General features: G+C 59.3%; 7 protein-coding genes across 7 annotated transcripts; 4 read left to right on the forward strand and 3 right to left on the reverse strand.

The window, feature by feature from the left end:
* Positions 1–1,131: 1,131 nt before the first annotated feature.
* On the forward strand, positions 1,132–4,330 carry CcaverHIS019_0402150 (uncharacterized protein; the record flags this gene model as incomplete). Its single annotated transcript, XM_060600026.1, has 4 exons — positions 1,132–1,390; positions 1,426–2,916; positions 3,683–4,175; positions 4,222–4,330. 4 exons carry the CDS (start codon positions 1,132–1,134, stop codon positions 4,328–4,330), a joined length of 2,352 nt encoding a protein of 783 aa, XP_060456660.1.
* Positions 4,331–8,995: 4,665 nt separating this feature from the next.
* On the forward strand, positions 8,996–10,063 carry CcaverHIS019_0402160 (uncharacterized protein; the record flags this gene model as incomplete). Its single annotated transcript, XM_060600027.1, has 3 exons — positions 8,996–9,003; positions 9,055–9,200; positions 9,252–10,063. The coding sequence occupies 3 exons, from the start codon at positions 8,996–8,998 to the stop codon at positions 10,061–10,063; spliced, it is 966 nt and encodes a 321-aa protein (XP_060456661.1).
* An 879-nt stretch (positions 10,064–10,942) lies between these two features.
* CcaverHIS019_0402170 (uncharacterized protein) lies at positions 10,943–12,156 on the reverse strand (the record flags this gene model as incomplete). The annotated part of the gene is made up of 8 exons (XM_060600028.1): positions 10,943–11,071; positions 11,346–11,576; positions 11,608–11,630; positions 11,780–11,904; positions 11,939–11,990; positions 12,022–12,041; positions 12,073–12,100; positions 12,132–12,156. 8 exons carry the CDS (start codon positions 12,154–12,156, stop codon positions 10,943–10,945), a joined length of 633 nt encoding a protein of 210 aa, XP_060456662.1.
* Positions 12,157–12,363: 207 nt separating this feature from the next.
* Positions 12,364–14,607, forward strand: CcaverHIS019_0402180 (uncharacterized protein; the record flags this gene model as incomplete). Its single annotated transcript, XM_060600029.1, has 2 exons — positions 12,364–12,523; positions 12,647–14,607. The coding sequence occupies 2 exons, from the start codon at positions 12,364–12,366 to the stop codon at positions 14,605–14,607; spliced, it is 2,121 nt and encodes a 706-aa protein (XP_060456663.1).
* Positions 14,608–14,738: 131 nt separating this feature from the next.
* On the reverse strand, positions 14,739–15,931 carry SAR1 (uncharacterized protein; the record flags this gene model as incomplete). Its single annotated transcript, XM_060600030.1, has 7 exons — positions 14,739–14,744; positions 14,822–15,045; positions 15,131–15,368; positions 15,627–15,670; positions 15,711–15,725; positions 15,763–15,793; positions 15,920–15,931. The coding sequence occupies 7 exons, from the start codon at positions 15,929–15,931 to the stop codon at positions 14,739–14,741; spliced, it is 570 nt and encodes a 189-aa protein (XP_060456664.1).
* Positions 15,932–16,181: 250 nt separating this feature from the next.
* Positions 16,182–17,374, forward strand: CcaverHIS019_0402200 (uncharacterized protein; the record flags this gene model as incomplete). Its single annotated transcript, XM_060600031.1, has 6 exons — positions 16,182–16,258; positions 16,293–16,411; positions 16,575–16,795; positions 16,829–16,967; positions 17,009–17,193; positions 17,303–17,374. 6 exons carry the CDS (start codon positions 16,182–16,184, stop codon positions 17,372–17,374), a joined length of 813 nt encoding a protein of 270 aa, XP_060456665.1.
* A 957-nt stretch (positions 17,375–18,331) lies between these two features.
* NOT4 (uncharacterized protein) lies at positions 18,332–21,051 on the reverse strand (the record flags this gene model as incomplete). The annotated part of the gene is made up of 5 exons (XM_060600032.1): positions 18,332–18,553; positions 18,590–20,477; positions 20,512–20,621; positions 20,678–20,758; positions 20,899–21,051. The coding sequence occupies 5 exons, from the start codon at positions 21,049–21,051 to the stop codon at positions 18,332–18,334; spliced, it is 2,454 nt and encodes an 817-aa protein (XP_060456666.1).
* Positions 21,052–21,491: the final 440 nt, after the last annotated feature.

Genomic DNA, 21,491 nt, shown 5'->3' on the forward strand with positions numbered 1-21,491 from the left:
TATGTAGCAAGGCATTCCGGCCAAAGCCGGCCAAGCACAGTCTGATATATGCGTTCACGTGACAGCAAATATAGCTCCTTTGATTACCGGGTGCCGGGTCTTGTATCTTGGATGAGGATGAGTTGTTGAGTGCCTGTGCTACACACGAGCGATATGTATGACAGGGCGCCAGGGATGGCTGACCCAGAAGCTGTGCAGTCATTTCCTTATTCATTGCTAATGATTTTTCAGGAACATTAGGAAATACATTGGAACCGAGGTAATTGGACCTCGTACTCTTTCCCCTTGAACCCCCGCCTCCCTGCTCCTGTACCATGGAGTAGTCTCCAGCTTTACGTTGAACGGGGGGTTTTCGACTCTTGAGCGATTGAGCAAAGCCAAAGAAGCCTCTGCCATACTACCTAAGTCGCAAGTTTGGGGCCGTGAAACCGTCAACCCCGGACCCCCACCATTGACCCGTTACCTTACCTTACATTCTCATCCCATCTCCTGTCAACTTGTCACAAATTGATTGTACAACAACACAGTACAGCAGTACAGTAACAACGACACACAACTGCATCCATCATCACATTCACAATCACATCGTCTACATCAATCAAACTCGTCCATTCAATAAGTCAACAATTGGCCCTGCACTTTCACTTGCACCTCACCCTGTTACCCCGCGCTCCAAAACACAAACCCTTGCCCCACATTGCGGTCCACGGAGCAACAACGACGCGACGCGCTCAGACCTCGTCCTCGCCCTCGCCCTCGCACACAGGCCCCTCCCCTCCTCACTATCCCTCTATTGTCTGCCAACCTCTCCGCGTTCGACTTGATTATCATCAAGCTTGCATTGTCGTCTAGCCCACAGCCGCCGCGCTACGATCATCCCTCGCAGGCGCGCTTGTCAATATGGCTGCGGCGGGCTCAAGCTCGTCCACATCAATGTCCACTGGTGTTGGTGTGGACGCACGCGGCTCGACGGCCTCCACAACACCGCTTTCCCCACAGTCATCCCCGCATTCTCCACGACCCACAGCCACCTCCAAACTCCCTCCATCATCGTCTGCAACCATGGACTCTATCGCAACAGCTAAGAGCAGTCAATACTCTGCATTCTTGCGCACACCAACAACACCCATCATGACCCACTGTTTTGTCGACTCGCCAACAGAGTTCCCAACACCCTTCGCCTCCTTTCACAGCTTTGTCGCCCAGCCCAGCTCATTGTCGTCCATGGCTGTTCCTCCTTCACCAGCAAGTGACAAGGCGCCACCAGATATGGACAGAGTCCGCGGCGTCATTGTCCCAACACAAAGCAAGAAGCGGCCCAGCCCACTATCGCTCCAGGACGGGGGCGTCGAAGTCGAAGAGCCACTCACCTCCAAATCGACCGAGAGCTGTGGGTGAGGAAGGCGGTGCATGCTGACAACGCAGTCCTGAGCAGCGAGCTCGAGCAACTCAGACGCTCCGTCCACCAGAACCTCCGCGACCGTCCGTTAGGCATCAGCGTCGAGGACAGCGACTCCGAGTTTGGCGAGGCGGGGTCCAGCATCACTGCATCTCTCAACGACGACATGTGCATCTCGCCGATAGCGGCTTTGGCAATGGTGCACAGTAGTCCTCAAGCGCTTGTCATCGACACGCGGCCGCGCAAGGACTTTCTGGCCGCGCACGTCGCACAATCAGTGCACGTCTCCATCCCATCACTCATCTACAGTCGCCTCCGCAGGCAACTGAACGGGCCTGACGCTAAGAGCAGTGTAGCCACGTGGTCCTCGCTCAGCGCATTTGTCAGCTCATCCGCTGACCGTGCCGTGTGGAACGGCGTAGACCTCAACGCGCACATCGACGTGATAATCGTCGGTGTGGACCGTCACGACGAAGATGCACCATGCGCGCTCGCCACCGTCCTTGGACAGGTCGTTTCGATCGGGACGGTGCGCATCCTCAAGGGCGGCTGGGCGGCGGCTGCACCTCTTGTCCAGGTGGAAGGGCTTCAAGTCACGGGCGAAGGGGGCGGTGCATCGCGCAGCGACGCCATCCCGGTGGCGCTGGGCCCGACAATCTCGCCACCAGAAACAGGCTCTGGCGCCTCGACGCCGATGGCAATGGCAGTGTCCCCAACAAAACCACGAGGTCAGTTACCCCTGAGTGCGTTCACTGGTGGAGCGCCAGCGCCGAGCCAGATGGTCAAGCGCCTCAGCGTGTCGAGCCAGGGTAGCACGAGCAGCAGCAGTGGCAGTGGCCCATCCCTCAGCCCCGCGCATCGCAGCCTTCCGCAGCTCTCCCTCAACCCGAGGGCACCGCAACCCTCTCGGCGTCCACCACCAAAGCTGAGCCTCCATATCCAACAACCAAATGCGATGCTGGGCTCTGGCGCGGAGCCGAAGAAGGCGTTCAACTCCCGCACAGCCAAACCTGGCCCGCTGAGGCTCCACATTGGTGACTTGAGCCGACCCAACGCCCCAAGTGGGGCGATGAGTGCGCTACCGACCTGTGGTGGGCCGACGGGCCTCACGCCAATACAGCCACTCGCTCAGGCGGCCAGCGCTGGTCTGATGCCGCCAGCCGGCGAGCCGTGGCAGGGGAGCCTCCGCTCGCCCGTGGTTGCGGGACAGCCGTACTCTGGCGGCTTGTACTCGTCGAGCCTACCGACGCCGTCACCGATGCGCCAGGCGCCGATAAATATCTCGACAGTCCTTCCAGGCTTTCTCTACCTCGGCCCCGAGATCTCAACGAATACCGACGTGGAGATGCTGGTGTCGATGGGCATACGACGTGTATTGAATGTCGCGCTCGAGTGTGACGACGACGAGGGTCTCGGCCTCCGCGAATCATTCGAACGCTACTTCCGCATCCCTATGAAGGACACCGTCGAGGAGTCGGGAGTTGCTAAGGGAATACGGGACGCCTGCGACATCCTGGGTAAGTCGTGCATCTGTTCTGTTGCCTGTCTTCCCTTCTTCCCGAAACGCGACACCTCTTCGCGTCGAGTTGCCCTGGACTTCTCTCTTCCCACTCTAAAGCTTCCTCACCTTTCTGTTCCTGGCACATCCCTGTTGTCCACTGCTCCGAGACAGTGCTCGCCTGATCTCCTAAACTGGTGCATTCTTCCGTGAATAGCATTCCTCACGTGAGGCCAGAGTCTGATCTTGAAGGGTTGTGACGAACCCTTCACCAGAATGCTTCAGGCGCCATCGCCATCGTCCTTCCCGTCTTTTTCACATGTTTCCATTCCTCTGTCTGCTGTGTTCGGTGCTTCCGAACGGCTTCGGCGCATTCCAGAATGAACCTGAGCGAGATGGTGCGGCTGGATTCAGCTCATTGCCTCTCCACTGGCACCGTTCCGGTATCCTTCGAACCCGTTGTCTTCATCGCTCCTGTCTCCTCGTTGTCTTCATCCCACCCGTCTTCTCAACGCTACACGGACTTTTCATCACCGATCACGGGAGCAGCTTCCCGGGCATTCGGGTTTATACGGAGTGGTGCACGTATGCCCTGTGCCGTTGCTGTTGACAAGTCTCCGTGTTTGGGAGTCGGGTTCAGCCTTAATGGGCATCATCATGTCGACTCTTCGTGGTACCTACCTTGCGATTCATCTCTCCTGCTTGCCGCACTCGTGCCTCTTTTTTTTTCTCGATTGTCTCCTGCTGCCCGCTTTGTGTTGTCGGACAATTTGCTGACAAGGTAGATGACGCTCGCCTGCACGACGCACCCGTCTATGTGCACTGCAAGGCTGGTCGTTCGCGATCGGTAACTGTTGTCCTTGCTTACCTGATTCACGCAAATGCGTGGACTCTCAAGACGTCCTACGCCTATGTGGCCGAGCGGCGACACGGCATCTCGCCCAACATCGGTTTCGTAGCTGAGCTGATCCAGTTCGAGGAAACTGAACTCGGGAACAAGGGCAAGGGTGCGGAGAGCGAGAGCCAGAGCCAACTAGGTCATGGCGCTCCAGAAGTGCCAGAGGCTCCTTCCAATGTCAAGCCAGGTACCACACGTTACGGCCGGGATAGTCTGCCGCCAGAATGGGGCCGCGACGATCCCTCATCAAACCACCAACCCCTGGGACCGATTGTAGCCGAGCCCGAACACACGCCAGAGGGCACATCGAACCGGAGGCAAAAGCAGAGCGCGGCCGATATCGAGGTCCGCAAGAATGGACAATGGGTGCACGGACGTCGGTGAGTGTTATTTGTCCGATTTTTCTCGACATGGTACTGATGCCAGTGCGCCCGTAGACCGCACGACACTTCAGCCAGGCCGGCGAGTGTCAAAGGCGGGCCTCGAATCGATGATGATGCGTCCACTAGAACCCGCCTCGCACCGCAAACCATAGAGCGTCGAGTAGTCACGGCTGGGAAACAAAGGTTTGTTTTGTTGTGGCTGGCAAGTAATCCCAATAATTCTTGTATTGTATAGGTTGCAGTACAGTGACTGCCCCACTCGCCATGGTATGTATCGTACGTCTGTGGCGCCTCGTGATCAACTCTGACACCTCATATAGGAAGCTGACAGCTTGGCAGGGCAAGACAAGGATCAGCAGTGGCGGGTAGTCATGAGCATCACCCTTTCAAGCGATCCCATTGACGTTGACAGTTGACTCTGAGACCGGAGTAGAGCATTGTTACGGAAGGCGGGAAGGTGTTCACCAGCTCCACAGAATAGCCTCGGCTCTTGTTCTTTCGGTGACGACAGCGTGCGTGGCGGGTGGGGGTTCGGGCGAGGGGGTACGGTAAGAGGGGAAAGGAGGGGTGGGAGCGCCAGTTGCCGCGGACATTGACCCTATCTATTACTAACAGCCCAACAGCCCTGTAGATAGCCTTATTAAGTGGCTGCCAGCTGCCAGCTGCCAGCTGCCAACATGCCATATGTCTGGGTGCCCACCTGATTAAGGGAATCGGTGCCGTGGCGTATATCCTTACGGCACGTCAACTGCAAGAGACGCTCTTCGGAAGCTCTGGAATCCCTGACTTTCTCGTCCTCATGTCTTCTCGTCCTCTCTCGCCAGCCATCAGAAAAACGGCCATGAACCGCGGATTGTGGCGTTGAGCCTGAACCTCAGCATGAGTCTGAGTAAGCTTCCAGATTGCTGACAGGTGGGCTGGGCGTATAGTCATGGCGTTCAGCTGTGATTGCAAACCTGTAAAGAACCGCCACATATTCAGGGTTACCTTTTCCAAACTGTGTGTGAAAAGGTACTGTACTCTCAGTGGGTCAGTAGTGGATAATGTGGAGCTTCAAACTGCAAACTAACAAACTATTCAGCATCCAGGATCCAGGACTGACAAGCTGACAAGGGTTATAAGGGTGAAAGGGATGGAGAAAGAAGGGTTTTAGAGCAAAAGTGAGATTTCGAGTTTGAGCCTTCGGTGTATGCATCTCGGCGCCACATTTTCCCCCAGGGGTAACCGTAAACCTGCCCCCCCCCCCCCCCCCCCCCCCCCCCCCCCTCCCAACCCAGATCGGTCTGGCGGCGGGTTGTGAGCCGAGGTGGGTTTGCGGGTGCGCGGGGGAAGGCTTGGGGGCGTTTGTTTGTAAAGGGGGTTGGGGATCTCGTGCCGTATGTGCCGGTTTTGGGTGGTACCTGGAACCGGCCTCCTCCTGGCCACAGCTTGTCTTTCTGTTGGTCCTTTGGTCCTACTGGAGAATAACTGGAGGCTCTGTGCGCGTGTTTGGCGTTAGCTGTGCGTGGCAGTGTCAGGATCTTCAGACTCTTTAGCACATACCAACAGTAGCCGAGTTGGAGAGGATTGGAAGTGATTGGAGAGGGAGCTTGGAGGTCTTGCATTATAACCTTGTTCTTGTTGTATAATTGTATAATTGGATAAGAACATAAGAGTATGACTTGAAATGGATGTACCTAGTGCCAGTGTTTGGGAATGTGGTGAACGTTCAGGGGGGCCAAGGCCTGAATTGGAGGTAGGGAACGGAATGATCGCCTTAGGCCCGTAAGCCCTTATATCCCCTAAGTGCCCTATAGAGTGTAGATCACCTCGTTTGTAAGACTGAATAAGGGTAGAGAAGGGGTTACGGAAAAGGGATGAGGGAATAGGTCGGTCGGGGAGATCATCATATTGATGATATTGTATTTTGATGACAAAAAGGGCCAAAGGCTACCATGATACCATGAGGCCATGAGGCCATGAGGCCATGAGGCCATGCGGGTTACTTGTTCCAAGGGGCAGGGTAACAGGCCCCCCTATTTATCCCCCAAAGGCCACAAGGGATACATGCAAGCAACTTTCAACTTGCCCACCGTAGTCGCTCAACTGAACCCCCAATGCCTAATCGTACCCCTGTACCCATGCACTCAACATTACAAAACAAAGGTCCCAGCATTACAAGGTCTGTGTGATACTGAAAACCAAACCGCCCCTTTGAATCATTTTGGATTAGAGTGAATAATAGTTTCGTGTAGGCAGCTGAGGAGAGGTTGAGAATTCCTTGGATGGCCCCCGAGGTGTTGAGGTTAAGCCAAAGTGATTGTGGACTACAGTAAGTTGTGTAAAGGATCAGAAGAGGTTTGTAATGGACCTGGCTGGCGCCACGCGTGCGCGCGTCGTTCCTGTCCAACCAACCTTGTTGGAGGTAAAAATGGTATGAAGGGTAAGAGAGAGTAAGGTAAGGAAGCAAGGAGGTATGAGGGTATGAGGGTATGAGGGTATGAGGGTATGAGGGTATGAGGGTATGGTATGAGGGCTCAAGGTCCAAACGACATGACAGGCTTGTGTCCTTGTTTAGCTGCTTAGCTCACTTTCCAACACATAATCCCACCCCGGGTCCAGGTCCGAGCAGCCTTAGTTTGACTATCATTCACCTTCCTCATCCTCTCCACTCTCTGCCACTCCACTGTCCACCATAGTATAGTGTCCCAATCCACTTCAGTCACCTTCCCTCCCCCCCCCCCCCCACCTCTCCCGCCCCCCAACCCCAGTCTCACTCTCCTGCTCTCCATAGGCTGGTGCGCTGCCGCGCGCACCCAGTCCCCACCATTCCACTCCGGAATCTTCGGCGCACGTTAAACGCCGGCCTGGCGTGCATTTCGTCCCCTCCCTTAGCAGCCGAACACCAACTTTCGGTAACCCCAGATCAACTGGACCTGGGTTCATTACCTAACAGCCCAGCCTCACTGCAGACGACATCGCATTAGCCTCGGTCCCTCACTCTGACACCTTTGGCATTTGTTGGCTTGGCCGTGCCGCCAACCCTCAGCTGAGCGTATACCTAGTTCTCTCTCTCTCTCTCTCTCTCTCAATCTCTCTCTCTGTGCCCAAACCAGTTGGGCCGCGCGGAGCGAGAGAGCTTCCCCCAACCACAACTGGAAGCACGCGTGGTTGGCCCCGATCCCTACTGCGACCTCCGTCCACGCGTCCCAACTGTCAATTGGGGCCACGATCGCGGAAGCTTGAAACAGCGTGGGCCAGAACCAACGAACCGGATCCGCCGACCCAAAGTTTGGTCCTGGTCGGCGGCAGATGGTGTCTCACGCCTGATCCAACACCCGAGGCTGTTGCGAGTTACCCTGACCCAACCATCGCCGAACGACTAAGACCAGTACCCGCGCCCTCTCGAGTGTTCACTCTTCCTTTCGCTCTCCTTCTTCCCCTCGCTTCCCCTTCTCCCCCTCTGATCTTCTCCTCCTCTCGCCTCTTTCATCTTCTGGGTTTCCTACCTCAACCTTGGCCCCTCCACGACCCCTCGGCTGTCATCAACAAACCCTTTGTTCGCACCACCAGAGCGCATTCACGACACGCTCCCAACGATCGTTGCTATCGTCATCGCCAAGTGTCTTTGTGTCTGTCTATCTGCCGTGATCTCGTGTCACCCGTCAATTGCACCCGACCTGTCATCCGAGCGGCCGTGAATTGACCACCCACCTTTGCACTTGAATTGCGCACCAGACTCCTCCAGCCCCACGACAGAGCTCGAAGAACAAGGACTGGCCTCGTAGTTTGGGCCGAGCGCCACTTCTTTCCACGCTGGGACCAACTTGTGGTCTCGCAGCTTTTGCTATCACCAACACCTTTGATACCACCGCACCACACATTGCCACCCTCATCTTGCTCGTCGACGACACATGACCGCCCCGGGCGGTAGAGGCGACGTGCCTGACCCCTCGGCCCCTCCACGGCGCCGTCCTTCTATCGCAGTGTCAGACCTCATGAGTGGCGGGGACGGACAGTCATCGCGTAGGCGTGCAGGAGACGGCTACTCGCCTCCTCCAGGACAAAACGCCCCACCTGTCACTTCACACAGCGCCCGTGCCACTCCCCCCGCCTCTGGCCCTCCTCCTCCTCCAGCACTTCAACAACATCGACACTCACATTCATCTTTTGCATATCGACGAGAACAATCTCCAGGGCCACTCCCTCCAGAAGGGAGAGGACCATCGTCATCATCATCATCCTCACATCCCCGATACTCGCACTCGCATCCTGGGGCTCCTCCTAGCTATGCCCCGCCTTTATTGTATGATGGTTCCCGCACTTCACAGCTGCCGCTTACGTCCCTACGCCATAGCAAAGACCCTGTAGACGACCGCCAGCTGCGTGACTATGATAGTGGACGCGCTTACGACCGGTGGTTCATCCAAGAAGGGCCCGGAGCGGCGGACAGTGAAGACCCTCGTCGGATGCCAATGGCCTTCCGCTACGACTATCCCCGCGACTACCCCATCCCAGATCGACCGCCACAGCGCGAAGGCAGCTTGTACCCTTCTCCCCCTCCACATCCTCATCATTCGGGTCCATCTGCATCCGGGCCGGCGCCGCCTATCCACGATCATCCCCCGCATGGTTATCCTCAACCGTCGCGCGAGCCACCAATGGGCCTTGCACCTGTCATGGCTGAAGTTATCACTGCTTCTTCCCGAAGCGGCAGCCCATCCAGGATTTACGATCGTGGTGTCGCCCGTCCTCGTTCTCCACTACCTCCACCCTCTCGAGCCATTCAAAGTCGAGGGCGTGACGACCTCCCTCACAGTCACCCAACACCTCCATCCATGCCACCGTGAGTTTCCTCCTTCTTTCTATTGCGATGATATACTGCTAACAATACCAGTAATCGAAGCGCAACCTACTTCACTCCAGCGCCGAAATATAATCCTAAGGGGTTGTCGGCCAACGACACTGCCCTATACACCCGGGGCTATCACGACGCCATGAAGGCCGTACAACATGGCGTAGTGTGGATCGAGGGCAAAACGTGTAAGTCGTCGAGAATATTCCTTGGCGAAAGCTTGCACGCTTACGGTTAAGACTCACAAATACCAATGTACCTACCCGACCCATTGGAGTGGAACCAACCACATGATGGCCGCCGCGAACCGCATGATCGTCATCCCTCTGTCGATCGAAGCTACAGCCGCCCCCAACCTATTTGGGACGAGCGTGATGTTAAGCGAGAAAATCTCGGACCGTACGGCCCATCTCGGAGCCACTCTGATCCAGTCCCCCGCCTGGGCGTGGCCCCATACCCACCAGATTTCTACCGTCCCAGCGCGCCACCAGGCTATGGCTACCCGCCACAGATGGAGCCTGGCCCGCCACACTACCCGGTGCATATGAGTGGTCCGCCCATGGGCCCCTACATGGGAGGCGAGTACGGGCCGAGGTACTACCCGGTTCCAATGCGCCCTCCAGGGCAGCAGATGCGAAGCCGCCAACAGATATCTTGTCATCCGTGTCGAAATCGCAAGGTTAAGTGTTCGGGGACGACTCCTTGCGAGGCGTGCATCAAGATCAAGCGCGAGCACGAGTGCGTGTACGAGAAGACGGTGCGGCGGCGAGGTAAAGGCAAGAAAGCGGGCACGACGACTGACGAGAACGGCGATAGCAAGCCCGACACCGGCGAGGAGGGCCAGAGCGAGGATGATCGCCGGGATGTCTCGACGTCGCCTTCTCGGGGCCGGATGGACTTTGAGCGCCGTGTTGATGACCGTGAGCGCCGAGACGAGGATGAAGGCGAGAGGGTGTCGCGCTCGGCGGACCGTAAACGTCCCCATTCTCGGTCGCGTTCACCACGACGCCGTTCAGCACTAGGGCCGCGCCATCAGCGTGACTCGCCATAGATGACGACTCGCGAGGTAATTTAGACGTCCGTCAACCGGGCCACGATTTGTAGCCGTATCACGAGCACGGAATGCGCTCTCTACTTTTGTGCCATTTCCCAAGCATTCGACTGGTGCTACGGGCGCTCCTGTTACTGTACTCTTGTGTCTGTCTTTGGCATTTGCGTCATATCTGTGGCACCACGCACCCACAGTCCCCCCACTCTCAACCAATCACACCTGCCACAAGTACTAAATACCGTGGGTGCGGCAGAGGCCAGCAAACGCATTTCCGCCAATAATGAAGCAGCGCCACAGCAAACAACTTGCTGTGTTTGGTGTGTTTGGCCTTGTCATGTCACCATGCCGGCAACTGACTTCCCGCCTCCCTGTCCTTGGCACTGTCCTGCACTCGACCATTCTGCCACATGTCTTGGAGCATGTATCCTCAACAACCGTGGAATACTGCAAAACATTTCCCGATGGCGTGGACATGTTAGGGCTGGATGGCATTTAAACGTCTGAACGTGGAAACGTGAAAAGAGTAAGGTATCTAGCTTTTTCTGGATGAACGTCGACAGTACAGTTTCAATCCATGTTGGATTATCGCATTTATGGGATATCACAAGATGTACATTGTCCGAGCGGGACTGCGCGGGCATTTTGGTTAATTCCCAGCAGTTCCAAGTCTCCTGATCGCCTGGTAACTGCCCCTTGAACGTGCACATTCATTCTTCCCCCTTATACCCCTTAGCTCCCTCGGAGCATTCACTATCGTCGGGAGCTTTACCAAGCGCTCGAGGAGCGGCCGGAGCGGCACATCGGATCCTTCCACATCAGCCGCGGTAGATGGATGCATACGTGCCAAGGCCGGCAGACTTGAGACAAGGACAAAAACTGTTACATAAAGTCGTCGTCGCTCCAGCCTTCCTTGGCCCCATCGATGGCCTCCTCGGAGAACATGCCATCGTAGGAGCGCGCGGCCTTGTCTGCCGCCCACTGGCGTTTCTGCTCGGTCTCTTCTTGTTGCTGCTGTCAGCTATCCATTGGGTGCCTTGGTTAGTCTCCCGCTTCCCCGTACATCTCCTTCGACATTGTGCGAATTGCAGTGGCTAGGATGCGTTACGCGCTACTCTCAGCCGGTGTAGCAAGGTCAGGCTGAGTACTTTCATACCGTCCCTCACCCCCCTCTTTCTCTCCTCTCCAACGCTACTCCGCTCCCGTCTCCTTCCCACGTTCCGCTCTCCACTCTTTGTCCCCCACTCGGGCCCCACCGCCCACCCCACAACACCAGCCGACTCACCCGGCTAATCGCCTCAGCCTTCTTCTTCCGTCCCTCAACGCGCAGGCGCTCCTGCCGCTCCGACTCGTGGTCCACCTCGCGCTCAACCTTGGTCTTGTTCAACCGGTTCACGACCACATTGTCCCGGGTGCTGATCTTGACGCGCTTGACCTTCTTGTCCGAGTGGAACGAGACCTGCCCCACGGCCATGTCACCCGTCTTCTTGAGGTTCGTGAACGGCGTGTAGATGATCTGCGTCAGAGATTGTCAGTGCAACACACACTGTAATGTTGTCCTTCTTGTTGCCTGGTGTCAGCTAGTGTAGCCATCTCAGCTGAGGCGACACTGGCGGTGACAGACTCAGCGTCCGTCTTCCCCCAACCCCTTCCTGCCGCACCCCACCTTCCTCCACCTCCCACGACCACCCAACACCCCTAATCCCAGTGGATACTAACCCTCGATACTGTTGGCCTTGACGAGCTGCGCAGCGTCATTCACCAGCGCGGCCGGGAGCGCATTCCAGGCCCCGTGCGGCTCGTCCTCGCTCTGTCGCAAATAAACGTGCGCCGAAGACAACTTGCTGCCGTCAGCTGCCATTGCGCAAGGCAGCTCACTCTACGTGGAACCAAACATCAGTGGGCAGGCCGTACTTGATCAGATCCTCGTCTGTCATCAGCCCCGCCAACTGCCAACGCACTCTCGACCTTATCCCGTCCCCTGCCGTCAGACAGCTCTCACCTCAACTCACATGTAGATAGTCACTGGCGGTGAAACCGCTAGGGTCAGCTCATCCCACCTATATCGCACCATTGGACGTGAAGAACAGCACCATCGCGACTAGATGTATAGTTGAATCAAGGTCGCAAGATCTTGGCCCAAGTGGCCGACCTCCACCGGCCAGATCCGGTATTTCCGCTAACCCCGCCACGTGGCCTGTGTGGCGTGTTGTGGATCTTCGATTTGGATCTTGGGATCTGGGCAGCTTGGTTACTGTGGATATTAGTTGTCCTATTGATCCAAGCGACACATCCCCAACAACATGAGTGCAGACGAGTACGCGCTCCCAAACACCGTGCTGCGGTATTTTGACCTCGGGTCGGCGCCGTACCGCGACGCAGCGGACATTGTCGCGCGCCGAAAGGCGTCGCCGGACGGGAGGTTGTTCTTCGATCGTCTCCTGGCGTTTGCGGAGATTGATGGTGAGTGCGCGGCGTCTACCCGAAGGTATCCTTCCTCATGTGCTTCAAGCGCATTGCAACACCCGTACTACTAGCGTCATAACACACTCGGCCAGCTGTTTGCTTTCTTCAAGCTGATTCCAGGCCCAGCGCTCTACCCCCCAACAACGCCTGCCGCCTTCCGCCGCCTCCTGCACGCGATCCACAGCACCGCGCGCATCGACCGCCTCAAGCGCGACTGCTTCCTCTACTACCTCGTGCGCGACCAGGCCGTGTCCCCAACAGCCAACGGTACCGGGGGAATGGACCTCGACAGCGCGTCCGAGGCCGACAGCGAGTCGGCCTTTGTCCGTGCCCGTTGCCTCCCCCGCACCTGGCGCGTGTTCATGGACGGATACTGGTTCCTCGATCATGGGCGGTACGCGGATGGTGTGGCGGCACTCGCCGACCCCGCCATCTCCGAGCTCAACTTTGTCCCAGAGGTTGTGCGCACCCTAACGGCCATCAGTCCGCCCTCCACCGCCCTCCGACTCGTGTACGCTCTCCTCGACGCGCGCGACCTCTCAAGCGACACGGAACGCAGCGCTGCACTCCTCTCCAAGGCCAGTGTTAGCGGCATGTCCGCCGCGTTCGGCACCCTCCGCTCTCTCAACGACGCAGCCGCCCGCGCTAATGGCCGCGAAGCCGTCTGGTGCTGGGCGTTAGGAGCTCCGCGGACGCCAGCGGGGGCAGGGACCCACACGGCGCAACCGCGCGCGCTGCGCGAGCTCCTCCACCTCGCAATGCATGATGAGGAGAGCGCACACCTCGTGCGATTCCTCGCCCACCCGCCGCGCGAGATTTCGCCACCTGCGCGCTCGCTGCTCCATGACCTCGTTACTCTCCGCCTCGTCCATGCCGGCAAGTACGAGGAGACGCTCGCGCTTGACCGCGAGCTCGCGAGCGACTCGGCCCCAGCCGACCGCCAGCGCCGCCGCGAGATGGTGCGCGAGTTCATCGACATCCTGCCCGAGGCGCAGCGCCGCATTCTCCTCGGCGAGGACTACAAGCGCGGCGCGCTGGCCAACGGTACCGCCACCGTCAACGGCGACATCGACATGGCCAGCTCATGGGAGATGGTCGATGAGCTCCCTCCCGCCATCCCAGCGATCGAGGATGTGGCGGCGCCCGCTCCCGCTGTTACCGCTCCATCTGACGTTGCAGTCGAGACACCAACACGCTCAGCCGCCCCGGCACCATCGACGCCGGGGCCGGCTGCGCCCCAGCCCGTGCGCGTCGCTCAACGCGCTCTCGGCCTGGACACGCCCGCGCGCAACGGCACGGCCTCGCCGTTCGGTGGGCCGCCTCGCTTCGCCTCACCGCGACCCAAGGCGGACTCGACAGCACCGTCTGTCAGCTCGCGGCATACGTCCCCCACCAGGTCGCCGGCGCCTGTGCGCCTAGCCTCGCCACCTCGACCGAGCGCGTCGCCATTCGTCCAGCCCGCAGCTACGCCCAAGCCGGCCCGCAAACCCAAGAAGGTGATCAAGGACGACACTGACGACACGCCCCTGCGCCGCTCGACGCGTAACCGCTCCCAGCCGCCCGAGGAGAAGGTGACCCCGCCCAACGTGCGTGCCGCGTCCCGCGCTCCATCAGAGGCACCTATCCCCGAGGGCGAACTTGCGCCCACGCCAGTGCGGCCCAGGCGCACCGCCAAGAAGAGCGAGAAGGCCGAGGCCGTTGTCGAGACACCAAAACCTCGCCTGCGGCGGAGCGTACGCGCGAGTTCAAGGGCGTCGACGGTCGAGCCTGTCGAGGAGGAGGAACTGGAGCCCCAGATCCCCGGGGCGTTTGGGGAGACTCCGCGTACGCGCAAGGCCACCAAGACTGAGGAAGAGCCTGCAGCGAAGCGCACCCGCGGCAAGGCCGCCGCTACGCCGGCTACGCGAAAGAGTGTGCGCGCGCCCAGCGAGGCACCGAGCGACGTGAGTGAGACGCCTGTTCGACGGACGCGGCGTACTGCGACCAGCGAGCAGGGGAGTCCCACTCCCAGCGTGGCCAGCACGGCGGCTGGTAGCCCACTCAAGCGCACGACGAGGACGCGGGCGCGCCGCGGCGAGTAGTTCATTGTTCTAATACAACCCACATAGTTATGCATCATGTCAGTGAAACGGATAGCAGCTGGGGTACGAGTCACATATGTCCCAATGCATGCCGCAGCCGCGGGCCGAGGCCTCTAGCGCCACAAAGTGGCTTAAATCTGCTGTCAGCTAGACGTCCAGAATATGAAAGCTGAAAGACGGGTGCAAGTACACAGCCTCAAGTCGCCACACTCACGTATTGGGAGAGCCAGCGGAAGCCCTCGCCGTAGCCCTGGCGCATGACGACCGAGCACATGAAGACCTCGATGGGGCGGATGTCCCGGAGGGGCACCTTGCCCTTGCCGGTGGTCTGGTAGAGGCCGAGCTGGTGGCGGAGCTCTTCCTCCGAGACGGCACCGACGGCGTCAATCTTGTTGCCGAGGATGAGGAAGGGAACGTTGGCGAGCTCCTCAATCGAGACTGGTGTCAGCGGGTCGAGGAAAGCCAGTGGGCAGTCATAGCGAGCCGCAGAGGGTGGCCCAAGGCACAAAGAATCGCCACTCACGCAGCTGGTCGAGCTCGGACTTGCTCTCGCCAAAGCGCAGGGTGTCCGCAGCGTCAACGAGGAAGACAATGCCGTCGACCTCGGGGAAGTAGTCGCGCCACAGGCGGCGGGCCTGCATGTGTCCGCCAAGGTCGTAGGTCGTGAAGCGGACGTTGCCGATCGCGAGCTCCTCGGACGTGGGGTGCAGCGTGGGCTGGAGGGTGGCGAGGCGGTCGTTCTTGAGCATATGGAGGAGGGTCTGGAGTCAGCGAGAACAAGTGCGCGAGCGGCCGGGTAGCGTTGTGCAGCCGAGGAAGGGGCGTGACGAAGAAGACATTGCACAGCAGTGAGAGCTCTGATCTGCAACAACTTGATCCCTACACCACACACACAGCGCCGCGTCAGACCCCCACGACAGCGGCATACGGCGTCACAGAATCGACCGTCATAGCGCCCCCCGCATCGTTGCCACCACCGTCACCGTCACCGTCGCCCCTGCCACCCGCCATCTACGCACCGTCTTGCCCGCGTTGTCGAGACCCAGGAACAGGAGCTTGGCGTCTGTTGTTAGCTCCTGCGTGAACCTGACTGAGCTACACACTCTTGTTCATGAGGCCTAGGGTTAGTGCTGCAATATCATATCAGGGACTCACCCAGCTGGGCGAGGATGTCCCAGAACCAGTTCTGTTGTCAGCCAACTTTTTGTTTAGGTGACAAAGTGCCAGCCACGGGAGCAGCAGGCCCTATATCAATCTCCACAATGTCTCAACGAGTCGTGGTCGCGCGAGAAACGGGGAAGCGAGTACGCACAATGATGAACATGGTGGCGAATGTGTGAGGGAGATTGAGGGAAGAGGGCTAAAGAGATGGACGCGTGCCGAAGTTGAGAAGATGAGCGAGCACTGGCCTAGCAAGAGCGCGTGGCAAAGGAGAGAAGTGACGTGTACATCTACCGTGGGAGACTATCCACGTGGTAAAGTCCGATGTGGCAAGGGCCCCGCACTCGGCCGCCAACCATTACGGCCTTTTGGGTTAGCTTGATCTTTCGATTCACCCCTCATAACCACTCACCATGTCTAGCACACCAGCCCGCTCCTCTCCTTCCCCCTTCACCCACGAGGATGGAGAGGGTAAGCCTGTCTGTGTTTTGTGAGCTCCGAGTGCTCTGTCAAGCTGATGTCAGCTGCGCCTCGTCTCCGGGTGCGGACGCAATGTACGCCACGGCCGCCGCGAGTGTCGGTGCGGCGCTCGCGGACGCACACATTCCCGTCGTGTACGGTGGCGGCCGACGTGGACTCATGGGTGAGTCTCTCGTTTCTCTTTCTTCTGTTCCTTCTTCCTCGCCACTTCCCCGCCACCATCACCGTGCTCGGCGTCATTGCGGTGAAGCCGCGGCACTTCCGACCTTCCTCCCCACCAACATCACTAAGCTCTCACCTTCGTCCGCGACCTCAGCTGACCCTAGGCGTCGTCTCGCACGCCGCCCTCGAGGCCGGTGGACGCGTACATGGAGTCCTTCCCAGAGCCCTCATGGCACGTGCGGCCGAGAGCACGCCAGTGCCCTCGCGCGACGCCAACCCCGCGCACGCCGCCAACGCCAAGTCTGCCGAAGGTATTGGCAAGGACCTCCTCGCGGACAACTACGATGGCCGACTCACGATGGAAGTGGTGGGCGGCATGCATGAGGTGCGTTCTACTACTAGGAGTGACTGACAGCAGCGCAAGGCCAAGATGGCGCAGCTGAGCACTGGCGGATTCGTCGTGCTCCCAGGTGGGTACGGGACCTTGGAGGAGTTGCTCGAGATGGTCACGTGGAACCAGATTGGGATGCACTCGCTCCCAGTCATCGTGCTGAACAGTACGTCCCAGCTGTATTGACGCGGTTAGAGCTGACACCAGTGAACAACTTCTACTCGCCGCTGCGTACTCTCTTCGAGGGCGCTGTCGCGTCGGGCTTCATCAAGGCCGAGAACCTCTCGCTTCTGCGTATCATCGATTTGCCCAGCGAGGGGAACACGAACGCGGCGCGTGCGGCCGAGTGGGGGCCCGCGGCCGTCGAGGCGCTCCGCCAGTGGTCTCTCCCAGTGAGTATGTATGACGGGAGGAGGTATGCCGCTTCTGAGCTCCACGAAGTGTTGCCACGTCGTTCTCCTCCCACGCAGCTACGGTCGCTTTGATAACAGCTGACAGCAGAACGGCGCTGGCTACGGGTTCAAGTGGGACGACGTCAAGCCGGCCGACCTGGGCCTCAAGGCGAGCGCATAGACAGATGCATAATTGACTCTAGCCTGCTACTACTGCTGCAACTGCAACTGACCCCCCCGCACTCTTCACCACAGCGCGCTACACGACCGACCCCACGAAACCACTCACACGCGCCTCGATCCCGCTGTGGGAGCGGCACGTCGCCCGCCTCCTAGCCGCGCACACGCACTTCAGCCGCGGTGCGGATTGGGGTCCTTGGCCGGGAGAGGAAGCGTTATGGGCAGCAACGGAATCTCTCCTCTCATCCCGGGATAAGGAGGGACCGGGGGACTGGCGCGTCCGTATCCTCCTCCGTCCCGAGGTGGAAGTACAAGCCCTCCCTGCTCCTCCGATCCCTTTCTCCACGTTCTCTAACCCGGCCCCAACCCGCCCAATCTACCTCGACACAGAACCCACTGAAGACGGTGACCTCTCGTTCCGCCTACACAAGACCGAGAAGCGGGACGTGTATAACGCCGCTTCAGCCCGCGGGCCTGGTCAACATCGTGAGGTTCTTCTGCATGATGGGCAGAAGGTTCTCGAGACGGTGACTAGTAATATCGCTGTTTTGGTGCCCCAGGAGGCGGGCGTGGGAGCGGGAAAGTGGGTCACCCCCACGGGCGTGTTGCTCCCGGGTACGGTTAGGGCCGAGTTGCTCGAGAGAGAAGAGATTGTCGAAGGGGAGATTAGTGTTGAGGATTGGAAGAGAGCGGGGCGGGAGGGGTGGAAGGTCGTCGGGTTTAATTCCCTTAGGGGCGTATGGCAGGCTGAGATCGTGCTTTAGATAGACGCATGCACGGTCTACGACGCGTAGTGGCACGTTGAATCAGGACGGTAGCAGGTTGCCCGACTAGCACCGAGCCAACATCCAGAGCATCATGTCATAACTTCAACCGCTTCGTCAGTGTCCACGTCAGCATGCTGCAGATACGTGGGCCACAGCCCAACTGCGTCACAAAGGCGTACTGCATCTCATACCTAGAACCGCCGCTGCATGAAACCCCCCGCGTACATTGGCGACTGGGGTGGGCCCTGCTGCTGGTGCTGCGATACATAGTCGTATCCGGGGTGCACATGTGTTGCGGGCGAGTACATTGGCTCGCGCTGCGGACTGCCGTACGCGTTGTTGTACCCCGTCTGCTGAAACGGTATACGGTTCGAGTACGATGGTCCCGCGTAGTCGCTCTCCGTTGCGGACCACTGGTCGTTGTGGCTGTGGCTGTGGCTTTGGCTCACCGACTGCGAGTGCACGTGCGCGTTTAACTGCGCCAGTGCGGGGTGGAAATGGCGAGGCACCTCGTCCGCGTACCCGTTCGAACTGGGGGCACGGTGTGCAGCACCCGGCACACCGTTCCACTCGTCCCGACGGAAGGGGCTCTGACCGCGCCCCGCGGATGCCAAGGACGCGCGACGGGCAAATTCGAACCGCGACGTTGTCCGGGGCACGTCCGCGTCCGAGGTTCCCGAGTCAACCGTGCTTGGCTCCTCCGATGTCGGCAGCGACAACGTCTCCACCTGCGACGACGGGGCGAAGGGCGAGAACGACCCCGTGTACACGTACGGTCCGTTTCGCTCCCCGCCCACTCGTGAGATGAGCGACGCCAGCGGAATGCCCAGCTTTGGCAGCTCTTGGAACAAGGGGTCGAAAGGCGACGGCTCGAACACGCCCATTCTTTGGGCAAACTCCAGCATCCGCTGCAACTCGTCGTCGTCTAACCGCAGCGAGAATTCGAAGCCCTGCTTGCGCGCGTCGGGCTCCATGAACACGTCGTCGAAGTCGGGGTACGGCGAGTGGATGGGGTACTCGGTCGATGCGGGCCGCTTGGGCGCCAAGAACTCGCGGGATGGGCCGGCCTCTGGTGCCTCTTCCTCGCGCATAGGCAGGCTCGCCTTGAGGGGCGACGCCTGCTTGGGCGGGGTGGATTCGGGCTCTGAAGGTGGCGGTGTAGGCTGAGACGGCGTGCTGGTGACAGTGGATGGCGGGGCCAGGCCTGGTGGCGGTGCGAGTCCAGGAGGGGTTGCACGTACAGCCTTCGGGGCAGCCGGAGCCGCCTCGGAAGGGGTCGCCTTGGTGGCCGTCGTCGAGGCGCTCTGCGTCAACGAGTTCAGGGACGCAACGCTCTTCGGTGGCGCACCAATCGCAGACTGTGTCATCGTGATGGTCACAGCCTTCTTCTTGGGCGACGCCGACGCGCTCGTGACGCCAGGTCCAGAGCTAATGCTCGAACTGCCGCTTCTCCCGCGCGCCATGCTCTGCGCCTTCTCCTTCTTCCTGTCCAGCTTGCTGTGCACCGCTGGGACAGGCGATGGAGTCGGTGGAGGAAATGCGGACGAGTTACGACCACCTAAAGGGATGAGGTTGCTGTTGATCTTGGACATGGGGCGCGACGAGCCGACCGGTGCGATGCGTCCCCCGTTCGCTGATCCTGGACGAGCCGCCTGAGGCCGTGGCATACCCCAGCTAGCGGTCCGAGGTAAGGCGTTCGAGGAGTCTGAATCGTCCACCGACGAGGGCTTCGGCCATGCCGACTTCTGAGTTAACGGTGGTGGCTGGATCGGCTGTTGCTTCTGCCGCGCATCATACTCGGCGGGTCGAGTCAAAGCCGTGATGAGGTCGGTCCGAGTGAAGGAATCGCCTTCGCCGCCCCACTCGTGGAGGTTCTGACACCCCTGGTAGTCGCACTTGGTGCCGCGGAGGAACGCGTCGCAGTAACGTGTCGTCCCGTACGATGCATGGAGTAGCGTCCCCGGTGGGCCCTGCGGCGCAGGAATGCCGTCCAAAGCTGCAATCGCACGCGCTGCGTCTTCGCGTCGAATGTAGACAATGTATATGCCGGTCGACGTCGCAGCCGAGTCGGGTGAAGGGCCGGGCGAGGGCGAGCTGACGTTCGTGCGGTCGCGAAGGTGCAACCGTGCAATCTTGCCGTACTGTCCGAAGAACTCGTTGGAGCGTAGGATGGAGACGGCTTCTTCGGGCGAACCCGATCCTGGGATTTTCATGCCCACGACGTAGACAGAGTTCTTCATGACAATGCGCGTGTCCAGCATGGAGCGTCGACCGATTGCCTCGAGCTGTTTGGCGATCTTTGCTCTCTTCGCCTTCTTGTCCTTTGCCTTGCGCACTCTGGAGGTCAGCTAAGCGCTATCCGCGGACGCACTCTTCAAAGTCGACCGGCTCATACACCACGCTCTTTGGGTCGTACTTGCGACGACATCCTGGGCAGCGTGGGTCATCGCGAAGCAGCTTGTGGTAGCAGAACTGGCAGATCTGAATGTCAGTACAACTCCCTTGGAAACCCAGTTCAGCACGCGCTGCGCACTCACGTCGAGACCACACTGGCAGGGCTCAAAGTTTTGATCCGAGAGGTCGAGGGGTTCGGCGCAGACCATGCAGTCTGGGTCGTCCTGCGGCGTGAGTAAACGGAACATGGGGCCTCGATCATCGATTTGCCGCCCAGTGGGCAAGAGGGCTGTGCGTCGAGCCGGCGGCACAACAATGCGCCACCCATGTCGCACGGCGTGCCACTGGGACAGACTGGACGCACCTCGTCATCGCTCCAGGCAACATCTTGAAGCCCCTTGAGAATGTCACGGTTGACGCCAGAAGAGGAGGTGCCGCCACTGAACGCGCCGCGCAAAGCGGCGAGTGGCTGCTGGCCGGTTGTAGGGTTGACGGGAAGGGGGTGGACGGTTGGCATGTGGTGATGCGGTGGATGGGGAAGGGGTAGAGGGGAGGTGGTCGACAGTGTTGCTTAGAGGGGTGGAGAATGGTGATGGATTGAAAGTTGCTTGTTGGTGGGGAACGGGTATATGGGCGTCCGTTCAAGACGCGATTGTGGCTTTGATGGGGGACGGTAGGGGGGCGATACGATGCAGGTGTTTGGGGGAGTGGTATAAATGATGAAGCAAAGAACAATGAGGTGGTGATGAATGAATTGTTGACGGCGAGCTCCAAGTGCAATGTCAGCTCAACCACAGTTGCAAGGTTGAGCCGGCTCAAGGCTGGGCGGCAGTTGCATAACCTCCTTTCCCTTCCACCCACCGTACAGCCATGCGCCTATACGGGGGAGGGGGGGCAATGTGTCCCAAACGCCACCGTACTTCCACTCTTCACTTCTCCCTGGACCGAACTGCCACG

The sequence above is a fragment of the Cutaneotrichosporon cavernicola genome (genome assembly GCF_030864355.1).
Source record: "Cutaneotrichosporon cavernicola HIS019 DNA, chromosome: 4".
In the NCBI taxonomy this organism is placed as follows: domain Eukaryota; kingdom Fungi; phylum Basidiomycota; class Tremellomycetes; order Trichosporonales; family Trichosporonaceae; genus Cutaneotrichosporon; species Cutaneotrichosporon cavernicola.